General features: G+C 38.9%; 1 protein-coding gene and 1 pseudogene across 1 annotated transcript in view; both read left to right on the top strand.

The window, feature by feature from the left end:
• The window catches only part of lama4 (laminin, alpha 4), a 170,466-nt gene that overhangs the window by 141,561 nt on the left and 16,762 nt on the right, over positions 1–12,143 (top strand). The window contains exons 31-34 of the mRNA XM_067984688.1: positions 734–886; positions 4,411–4,564; positions 6,236–6,429; positions 10,074–10,263. Of these exons, the coding sequence (XP_067840789.1) occupies positions 734–886; positions 4,411–4,564; positions 6,236–6,429; positions 10,074–10,263 (691 nt within the window). The remainder of the gene's footprint in view (positions 1–733; positions 887–4,410; positions 4,565–6,235; positions 6,430–10,073; positions 10,264–12,143) is intronic.
• Positions 302–398, top strand: LOC137322386 (small nucleolar RNA U3; annotated as a pseudogene).

Here is a 12,143-nt window from a genome sequence, read left to right as displayed (position 1 = left end):
GCATGTAGTGATAATTCCCCACATTGAGTTCCCTTTCAGCTGGGATGGTGAGTAGGTCGGGGAGACACAGAGGAAGGGAAGAAAATAAATGAAGAACATTCTTAAAAGTCTTTGGCTTCAGCTTGGGAACTTAGTTGAATTTTTGAAATACTCTTAAGATTTGTCACTAGTTGGTGGTAATGGCATCAGTGGATATGATGATAAGCATGTTTAAACTTAGTCACTTGGTTTTGATTATAGCAATGTAATTGCTTATGGCTATATCACTCAATGTGTGTAGAATATAGAATAATTGGCAATCAAGACTATACTTTTAGGGGATCATTTCTATAGTTTTTAACTTGAGAAATGTGTTCTAAAGTGTCTGGTCTCCCATGACATGAATTCTTGTATTATGATTTTGGGTACGATTACGTCAGGTAATATCATCACTGACCTTCAGGTGTTCATCTTGAATTTGTTACTAAATCAAAAGCACAAATGACAACAGTTCAATGCATTATTGACCAAAAAAATGGGAAAAAATGTTTCTTTCAGCCTGTAACTTTTTGCATGTTTGCTCTAATCTCCCTTTGCATTATTGAGTTCCATTGCTCTGAGGATTATACTTGTTAAGATCTATTTTCACAATGCAGTGCATCAACTGAGTGACCCCTGATTTATAGTCCAGTGCTGAAACCTTATTAATATAAAGTAACTCTGTGATGTGTATTTTTTTTCTATTTTACTTCAGTTGTCAGTTAATAGTGGATGATAAGGACAAAACGACAGACAATTGTCCCTCAGAAGAAACAGTTCAAACCAAAGGAAAATTCTACTTTGGAGGTTCACTATATGACCAATATGTCAACTTCACAGGTTGCATTAGCAATGCTTATTTCAGCAGGTACCAGCTTCTCTATTTAATCTGCATGTGCGTGGGTAAGGGAATGGAAAGCATACGATTTTTTTTTAGGACAACCAGGATTGTTCATGATCATGTCACATTGTTAAAAAAGGACAGTGCTGGGGATTTGGAAAAACAGTTCATAAAAAATTGCTCAGAAACACTAAAGTGTTTTAAGATTGGTTCCTGGAAAATGAATAGTGTTTTCTTTCCCACAGGTACATAAATAAATATATATGTTCCCTTCACACATATCAGTTACATAAATAAAGTGAAAAATCTGTGCATATGTCATGGGGGAGAAGGCACTTCTACCTTTCACTATGAAATTGATATTTGGTCTTCAACACAGGTGATCTGAGTTGCCTTCTATAGCTTTTTTAAAAAAAAGAAAATCTCTCCCTCTCTCAAAATCAGACAGAAGAGTCAACTGGGTTGATTATTCAGCCACAATGGTGGTTTCATTGAGGTTAGCCCATCATTGCCAGTTGAAGTGGTCACACTATTCATAAAATAGGTATTTTCTCAAGAAACAAAAAGTCACAGATATAAAATTACATTTATTTGGCCTGTATTACATCAATTAATAAAGTCAGTTTCTCTAAGCATAGCTTTGAACATTAATACTTTGCTTTTACCATTCATAGTGAAATGTATTAAAAATTGCTTTAAGCAGAAATAATCCAAACTATAAATCCTTTCAGAAACAACTTATCTACAATATTAAATAGGCAGTCTGTCCCATCTGTTTAGCGTCCAGGTCTTTATTAGAGGGGACTAAAAAATATAAAACTAAAGAAAACAATTAAACAATTTTGCATTGTCCCAACTTTACCAAATGTTTCTGGTATGGTACTTAATGTTACTAAAATACTCTGCTTAAGTAAATATTTTTAAATTCAAGACTTTTATTTAGAACTTTTCTTCCAGCATGAATAATGGCACAGTCATTGCAGAATTTGCTATATTTCCTAAATAAAAAACCCATTGAATATAACTTGCATCAATTTTCTGTGAAAGTTACCTCAGATAAAATTTGAAAAATCATGTGTCATTTAAATTTAATGTTTTTACAGGAAAAAAAATCAAATTAATTTAACTGCTTCTAATAATAGCTTCCCTATAGGTTTCATGTGCAAACACTCAATATACAGCTGAGGAGGAAGGACAAGACTTGCAAACAACAAATCCTGGCATACTGAGAATGGTCATTTTTGCTGTCAATCATTAAAAAACATTATGGGAATTGTGGGCACTGATCCACTGATGCCTTATTCACAATCATCAGCTTAAAGTGAAACCCATGAACTCAAGCTCGAGGCTTTTCAGAGAGGCATAAGCCCCTGATGAAAATTGTTGTTGAAAACAACTTAAAACAGAAAGTGTGGATAATTTTGACTTTGTGCGATAGTGTAAAATGGGTGATAGCAAATCGACAGCCTGTTTTAATAAAAATCACCCGATTTTTAAAATTCCATTAGTTTCTGTTTTCACAGAAAAACAGTTTGAATTACAAAATGTCATTCTAAAACATACTGGCAAAAATCTTGGAGTACCGAGTAAAAGAAACAGAATTTAACTAATTCAGGGTAATGTTAACACCCCCCCCCGCCTCCCCACGACAGACGGGAGAGGGTTGGGGAGAGGATTAAATTGCTAAAAATGTGAAACGCGACTCCAAACCACAGCGAGTGTGCTTACTTCCAGCAGCGGGCTGGAGAGGTATGTCCATAATGATAATACTTAAATGAGGCTGCGTTCCTCAGATTTTGGCAGCCATTTAAATTTAACGGAAGCGGGCTGGGTTTCCAGGAATTGGGAAACCCGGCAGCTGAAGGGAGTCGGGATCTGCCAGATCCAGCAGGTAAATGCTTTTCCAGGACTGCTTGTGGGCCAGGAGGATCAGGAGTGCCCCCCCAATCCCTAAAGCAACCATCCAGCCGCGATGTCTTCCTCCTCGACATCCTCCCACCAACGATCTCTATTTAACCCCCGCGACTTCTATCTCTAACTCTCCTCCACGACCTCTTTCTCAATCTCTCCTCCCTGACCTCTCTCTATCTCTCCTCCATGACCCCAGCCTCCGTCTCACCCCCCCCCCCCGACCCCCAATCTTCTCGATTGCCGGGGACTGTCCCCAGCGGTCCGTGGCTGCAGCTTTGTGCTGCTGGCTTTCCCAGCTGACAGTTGGCCAGACTCCCAATCTGGCCGGCTGCTGGGGGGGAAACAGAGTAAAGAATTTCTAATGAGGTCCCACCATTAAATTCGACAGCTCCTCCGCCTTCCTGGTACTTTTGGCTTTCCCCGCCGTTAACTTGCACCTCTGGTCCCTCCCCACCTCCCCTTAAATTTCGGGGCCATTCAGTCACTATAAAGCACTGGCCTTGGTTATAGATATATGTTCATGACTGTTTTTGAGCGGTTAGCTCTTTTGGGACTGTCAGCTCTCTTGAAGCTTGTCAGCGACTTTTGCAAATTTTCTACATATATCTATGTAGTTGCCTATTATGTTATCAAAAGAAAGCTCAAGGCATTTGTTGATCCCTGCCACATGAAGTCCTGGCTGCAGTGTTAAAAATATCCTCGGGTTTGGCTTGGAAGTTTTAACATCTGTCAGTACACATCAGTTGAAAGAGCCTGGAACTAAAACGTGTTGTAACTGTAGCTATGTAAGTTCTGGGTGACCCTAAAATATTCTCCTCAGACTGGTAACTTAACATGGAATGCAGTCTGTACCTCGACCTCTTGGATCTGGGGCTAAAGAGATGCTCTTTGAACAATCAGTGCTTAAGTTCTCTTTTTGTTCTGAGTTGTCCCTCTTCACTATTGTCAACTGAATGACCTTCCAGTAGATGACATATTGCAGTAAATTCTTGTGCTGAACTTTAAACAAGCTTCACAGTCCTGGAAAGTATGAGATGCTGGGTTCAGTAGACCAAAAAGATAAACATCATGGGTGTTGGTCGCTACAAAAGGTATCCAGCGTGAAATATAAATTTTGAAGTCAGGTAACCATTGTTAGGAACAAGTTAACTATGAAAATCTGCCCAAACTAAGGCCTTGGTAGGTTGTACCAGAATACAGTGGTAAATGGACATGTCAAGATAAAAGTTTTGATGATTAAACAAAACCAAAATGTCACTGAAGTTAAACAAGGATTTGCTTCCAAATTTTTATTAGTTTTTGATTCTTCAGAAATCCATCAAACTACACAAAAATGTAGCAAATAACAGGAACTATTTCCATACGTAGAAACAACAGCTCAAGACCACTATCAGAAACAAAAGAAAAAAAAGAGGATACAGCTCACAACATTGTGCTATTTATGGGGAATCATGGGAAAGTTCTTAAAGGGACAGGATAATTTTTCTCCTCATGAGATGATGGCAGTTTCTTCTTCGTATGTGGAATTAAACACATAAGGAATACATAATATTTTGTAATGTGTATTGTGGATTTCTTTAATGATTAAAAGGCTTATTGGGAAATTGTACTGATTTTTATTATTTCTACAAATGTTACAGAATTGATAAAGATATTGAAGTAGAAGATTTCCAAACATACACCGAGAAAGTACAAGCCTCTCTACATGGTTGCCCAGCTGAAACTCTTCCTGCAGCAATTTTTCATAAACATCAAAAGAACTTTGCTAAATCCAAAAGAGGACGCGGTAGAAAGGTAATCAGTTCATGCCCGTTAGTATTACTGGTCATCAAAGTTTTAGCAACTTCCATGAATTTGATAGCAATGTTTACTTTCTAGGCATCCATACTAGGTTTTCACATTGCTTCAATGCCGTAGTACTAAAAACTCCTGTAGTAGGACTGATGTTTGTTAAGAACAAATTAGACTTGACAACTCAACTATTTTAAGTCCATAATAAATATTGTCACTAAAATTTAATTTTTTCCACTGTTACTAATTTAATTCAGTTTCCTGATTGACTTTGCAGATGTCCACAATTTACAGTTGGGCATCAATTTACAGCTGGGCATCACTTACAATACATTGAGAATGTCTGCACATTCAGAAGCGATATTTGAAATAACACAGCATTATGAGAGGCAGCAATTCAAATTCGAAATAAGAATGGTCTGGAATTGAAGATTTCAGTTTTCTGAAGGAGATGGACAAAGCTGGTCCAGGCAAATTGTTCATAACGGCAAAAGTTTTAAAACAAGTTAAAACTTGGGACAGTCAAAGGAAGAAAAGTCAGATGGAATTTTTTTATAGAAAGGATAATGTGAACTCAGTTACAAGTGAAGACCATAAAAGTGAACAATATAAATGGTTTGAAGAAGTAGCTAAATGTGTTTATGGAGAAAGAAGGGATTGAGGGGTAGCATCAAAAGATGGACACAAGTGGTCTTTTCTTGTTCCTAAAAATTCTTGGGGCCCATTTTCTTGCTTCTGCTTCCGGGACTATTGGGTTGCCTGGCTGTAGCAAATTCAGGAAAATTGAGCGGGCAGGAACGCAAACCTGTAACAGAGCCCGCCCGATTTTCTGACTGTTAATTTAAATGGATGTAAAATCGGACAAACTCTCTTACAGGCAAAAGCAAAATACTGCAGATGCTGGAAATCTGAAATAAAAACAGAAAATGCTGGAAACTTTCAGCAGCATCTGTGGAGAGAGAAACAAAGTTAACGTTTCAGGTCATTGACCTTCCGTCTTAAGGGCATCTGCTTCTCCCTGCCGGATTTTCCTCTATGCTGCACTAGCCAATTCAATAGCCCAAGGCATAGGAACAGTAAAATCTGCCCTGTTATGGTACAATCATGAACAAGTTGTGGGCAGGCCAGGTATTATCATGGTGCGTGTTATTGACTTTTAGATCTAAAGGGTAATGTTGCATGGTGAGACTCCTGGCATGGAACCTCACGAGATGGGCGCACAGGTTGTAGAACCAACCCTATAGTGTTATAGCCCTATCTCCGACTCATGTTCCCACCTGGTGGCAAGAGCAGAACCTCACAAAATTACCACTCTAATAGTTTTAGGCAGAATTATATTATTAATAATGGGGGTGATTTTAAAACCCAAAAACGCGACCGCAACCCAGCTCTATTTCCGGGTTTAACTTGGATGCGTAAAAGTACAGGCTTCCCACTGGAATGCAAAGTCCGAAAATTTTGCAGTTGCGACCCAAAATAACAACTATTTTCAACTCCCGCCCAGCCCCAACTCACCCATTTTTGGGGTTTAAAATCACCCCCAATATCTTTTCTGTGGGGAAATTGAAACATCAACTCATTATAAGTTTCCAGACACAACAGCTATCAACTACCATTTTTTCCAGAGACTTTATTCTTTTGTGACAACATTTTTCAAATGTTCTTTTGGCAAAGGTGGGAAAAGATAAAGCACATTTACTAAAAGTTCCAGTAGCCCACAATGCAAAGACAGAAAGACAAAATCTGCATGAAGATGTACACTGCTACCTACCAAACAAACCCAAAGCAATCCAACATGCACATCAATATGGAGGAATTCCCAACAGCCGACAGGAGATTTATGGAATCCCTGAATTTTTCAATCGCAAGTAAGTAAATGGGATTACAATGTTTCTTGTATGGACCAAAGTTCTGTTGAGATTGATCTGGCAGTGACAGTACCTGAAAAAAGAAAAGAAAATAGAAGAAATCATTTGTAATATGTAATGTAACTTTAGGTATGATTGAGCATTACCTTCTAGATTTATGTAGATAACCTTAGTTAACGCATTGGTTCCATTATTTTTGGCAGTGTATTGACCAACACATAAATTTCTACTAACTGTATCCTATAACAATAAATCCGTGTACTCACATATTGGTGTTTAGATGTAGTCAAAAAGCTTGTCAGATCTGCTGCAATTATATATCAAATGAGCCATGTGCCCCTGCATCTAATCAATGGCTAACTTACTACACTTCATCTCTGGAAACTTAGGTTTGAATTGAGGGCAAGAAATAAAAAACAAATCATTGCTCACAGGCGGCTGTTGAGCATCATAAATAAATTGATTTCTGATCATCTTAGACATATTCAGGTATATCCACACGATGGTGATAAAAATAAGCTTTGGGCTACAATTTCTACTTGATACAAACAGTGTATTGATTGGAACACACAATCATTGAATTGCTTAGATAGTAGTCTAAAAGTGCCAAATTGTGAGTTTTACACATAGGGACAAGAATATAAAAGCAAGGACGTGATGATGAATTTGTACAAGACATTGGTTGAGCCCTATTTGGAATATTATTTGGAATATTAGAGTTCTGCGCATGCCTCTTAGGAAGGATATTAGAGCCATGAAAAGGATACAGTGAAGATTCACTGGAATGATACAAGGACTGTGAGGTTACAGTTATGAAAAAAGACTCAAAAAAATTTGGGGCTTTTTTCACCGGAACAGAAAAGATTAAGGGTGGATTTCATTGAAATTTTCAAAATTAATATTTTTGGGGGGGCAAATAATGAAAAGTTATTTCCACTAGTTGCTGAATTAATAACAAGCATAAACTCAATTGTCACTAGAAGAATGAAGGGGAAAGAATGAGGAGTTTTTTTCCAAACAAGAGTTATTACAATATGGCACATTTTAACACAAATAGTTATTAAGGCAAGATTATGACATAATTTTAGACTGAAAATCATGGGAAACGTACCAGAATTTACAATATGTGCTCCTGGAAAGCAAGATTCCACACCAGAAGCACAATTTCATAAAATTACCCCTTATAATATTTTAAAGGCAATAGATAGGTATTTGAAAAATATATAAAATAATATAGGTAAAGAGCAGTGAAGTGGGCCTAGAGTAGATAGCCCCGGTGAAAAGCTAGCACCGGGGCTATTCACCTCAGACTGAATGGCCTCCTATGCTGTAATTTCTATGATTGTAGATGCATCCACAATACATAGCATTGCTCCCTGGAAAATATACCCACTACTCAACATGGCTTCTTTGTAAGTATATCCAATACACAATATACTACTCCCTGGCAGGTATATGCACCCTGGCAATTATATCCATGTGCAGCGCTGCCATTTAGCGTATGCAATGCCTAATGCAGTCAATTTTTAGGGAGTAGCAAATCTCATTTGGTCAATTAGTGATGGTCACAATGAAATGACCAATAAAATATAAAAGCAAGAGAAATACAATGATGATCTCCTGAACAATGTAAGTCAGAGAGCAATTTTCTAAGACAGAATGCTCTCTTTCTTTTTGTCTTTTTAAATGATTGGCAAATGGGTAACCTCAGTAGAACTCCATTATGTTTAAAAATCATAACATTTTAATGGTGCAGTGTAATCATGTGTGTCAGCATGGTTCATTTGGTAGCAACCTTTCCTCTGGGTCACAAGGTTGTTGGTTTAAATCCTATAGCAGGAATTTGAGTTGATAATGTAGGCTGATAATTCCAATGCAGTACTAAGGGAGTGCTGCATTGTCAGAGATGCCATCCTTTGAATAAGATGTTAAAGTCAGGGCCAGGTCTGCATGGTTCAGTTGAATATTAACACCTGCTTTTAAATTATCACTGCTTTAATTTGGTTTCTGGCAGATCAGCGGCTTGAGCCAGCTCCCAGCATTTATGCAGCTAAATCTGACTCCTTTATCTTAACTATAGACTTGTAGACCCAGTCAAAATGGTGCCAATATAAAAGCAGCTAAAGACTCATGACATAATTTGAAAATAATTTTATCAATTTTCCTCCTTTAACCAATACCACAAAAAGCAGATTAACTGGCCATTCATCTCACTGCTGCTTGTGGGATCTTGCTGTGTATCTGCTTGCATAACAACAGTTACTACACTTCAGTGTAATTCACTATACTTGAAGAGCTTCCAGGTGTTTCAGTTTCAGGAGATGGGCTGGAGAATAAAGCACTATATAAATTTATGTCTCTCTAGCTTTCTTTCTTTCCAAATAATTGTAATCTATTCCAATGAATGTGCTGCTATATGGACATTTTCCAGCACCATTATTACCCCACCCTCTGATGTGTTCTGGCTACAGTTTTATAACTGTGCACCGCTGGTGCATGTGTGCCTTTACTCCCATTGCAAAGTACATGCAATCATTGTGGAGTGAGTGGGCAAGCAGCCAGACCACTAAAGTTATGGAAGAAGTGCGCTGGAATGGCCATGGATTTTCGATCCCAAGACATATGCTAATGGTGGTTTGTAACCATCACATTTTTCCATATGGGAAAATGCCTGCCCTGACAAACTGCCTGATTTGAGAACTCACTGCATAGGAGAATCACAAATGCAAACCACTGTCACACCATTTTGTGGTACAGTACACCAGTGTGCCATCCCACCAACCACACAATGGATCCCATTATTATAAACTCTGCTAATTCTAACAAACTTTTTCCTGATCTCTGTAAAGCCACATTGCATTCAGTAAAGGAGCTCAGGCCTCAGTCAAATGAATCTCTGATAATAACTACTTTGCCAATCCCCATTAGCTGGTAATAATGGAGCCAATAATCCATGGGGGTGGGTGGGGTGAGGGTGCTTCCTGGCACCAGTGCCCAAATGCACCTTCCCTGGAGCTCCGCCACTAACCCTGCCAAAGTTTGCAGGGTCAGCGAAGATGCCTTCATTATCATACCAATGATGGGGGCCAGGGGTGCAATCAGACTGCTGCCCCCTTTGGAGGGGAGGTGCAGAATTTCCAGCTGGCAACATTTTTAGCTGCCCCTTGGTAAGGGGAGTACAATGAAATAACTTTAAAATAAAATGTCAGTGCTTTTCTTCAGGGATCCAGGCCATGCTCCCGACCAGGATCTCCAGGTAGTGCCCACTTCTGCCCTTCGGCGGACCAGTAGCATAGCGTCGTCAATCCTATACCAGGTCCCTCTATGGCTCACGGATGTGAGAACTCATAAAATAAGGGGTTTCTGTCCTTGCCTTCCCTTATGCTGCTGCCCCTTAGTGGGCCAAGTGGGATCTCCCTCGCAAGGCCAGGACCCAGTGGGTCTAGGTCCCAGACTAAATGATGCCCCTTCTACCTCACTCCCACCAGATCTATGCCAGGAGTGTGCCAGAAGGGCCACAGATTTTCAACCCTACTAAGTTCTTATTGTATTAGACTAGCTGTGCTCTAGAAAGATAATGTAAAAGTCAATGAATCAAGATGGATTCATGTTATTGATTGTTGTAATGATATTTGCATTTTCAGATCTCATTTCTCTGTCAGTGTGAGAACCCAATCTTCTCATGGACTTATATTTTACGTGGCGAATAAAAAGGAAGACCAATTCATGGCACTTTTCATTGCCCGCGGTCACCTTATTTACTCATTCAGCAACGGTCATGAGAAAATGAAAATAAAAAGCCTAGAGAAATACAATGATGGTCTCTGGCACAATGTAAGTCAGACAGCAATATTCTAAAAAGAATGCTTCCTAGTTTTTTCTCCCTTTAAAAGGACATATTACAAGAGCATGCTAGTGTGTGTGCATATATGGTTTATTTATTTATATCTATCTATCTATCTATCTATTATGTCCACATTGCCCTTTGTTATACTATTTGTGCTATTTTACCAAGAAAATGCACTACGTTACTGTATATGTAATCAGTATACCAGCATTCAGTGTGGCATTTTCCCAGTGCAGAAAGATGGATTGGATGCATGTTGTACACAGATATTGGCCCAGATTTTGCTATGAGCGGCAAATGAACGGCAGCAGCCATTCATTAGAATTGTACTTGCCCATAGACTTTGAGTTTTTTCATGACAAGTTACCGTAAGTTAGAGATGCAAACAGATCGCCCTCTACAGGGCATCTGGGACCTGTGTGAACAGGGCAAGCAGCTGTGTGTCTCCTTAACCAATCAGATTGAAGAATTGTTATTGAGCAGCGCAGAGACTAAACCAGGTACAGAAAGTGAAATAAAGAGGGAAAGAAAGATTGGATTAAGAGACTGAGATAAAAGAAACGGAAAGAAAAAGTAAGAAATTAAAAAAATATATATCTATCAATAATTAATACCTGAAGGAATGAGATTCCACACTTGTAAAAGGTAATTTTCAGTGCTCGAGAGGTTGTTTGGCAGTAATTAAGACATCCCACGCCATTAAAGGGTACTTACACAGGAATGGACAAGCCCTAACTTTTTGTGGCGAGTTTAGTCTGTAATTTATGACATCAGTGCAGGAACTTCACACCATTCAGTACATTTGAACAGTGAGCCAGACGGCGAGACACAGTTATCATGCAGCTTTTGGAGGGGCAGCTCATCTCGGACAGCAACTTCCCAATTTCCGCGTTTAACTGTGCACGTGCAAAATGTATAGAAAACTATTCAAGTCATTACTTATTTTTTTAATTCAAAATGGGATTCCCCCCTCCCCCTCCCACTCAATAATGCCAGTTTCTTATTGGTCTTATTTACCCCTGCATTAGTAGCACCATCAAGGGGAGTAAGATCAGCAATCCGATATTCAAAATATTGACCTAGCCCAGCATAGACTGGCACATCCCTGTTCCTAACTGCAACAATAACTTGCTACTGGTAATTAAAGATTGGCAGTGAAAATCCACAGTAAAACTAACTGATTATCCATGCCTATCATTGGAACTGAGCCCCTTAGAGTCATGACACTAGCATTTACCCCATTGAGTCCTGAGGGGAATTTATGTCTATTTAATTTTCATAAAGTAATTTAAAACAATTGATGCATTCATTTTCATTAAGGTTGTGTGATATTAATTGACTGTAGAGTACAATAGCATTTATCTCTCGAAAACTGGTTCAAGAGTGTAAAATTATCATCACTTGGCAAGCCCTTTTCCATGTAGTGCTATTATTCATGCATGATGCCTCACTGTTGTCTTTATGCATTTGCAACTAAATATATGCAGCAATACATTTAGAGATGTTATAATCTGGTAGCAAACTTAGGCTTTTGATTATTTTTATGGTGAAGTTCAGTCCTTTACTTTTTGTATTTTCATCCTCTAATCATCATCTAGAGGTGGCTGCTCACAGGCCACCACCAATCCCCCCATGTAACTGACTTCCAGAAGCACCAGACAAATCTTAGCCTTGGTTCCCCCCTCAAATTCCTGCTGGGAGATGCCATATCTTCTGCTCAGCACCTCCTGGTCGATGCAGCTCTAAATGGGAATGAAGTGTACTGCAACTTTAACCTGCGTCTTCCCCCAATACGGGCACTGCGTGTTAACGTTGATATTCAGAAAGCTCACACGTAGAGCCACAAATTAAGCCAGGTCCAGTTCTG

Source organism: Heptranchias perlo, chromosome 5 (genome assembly GCF_035084215.1).
Source record: "Heptranchias perlo isolate sHepPer1 chromosome 5, sHepPer1.hap1, whole genome shotgun sequence".
Taxonomy (NCBI): domain Eukaryota; kingdom Metazoa; phylum Chordata; class Chondrichthyes; order Hexanchiformes; family Hexanchidae; genus Heptranchias; species Heptranchias perlo.
This window is presented reverse-complemented; position numbering and strand designations above follow the sequence as displayed.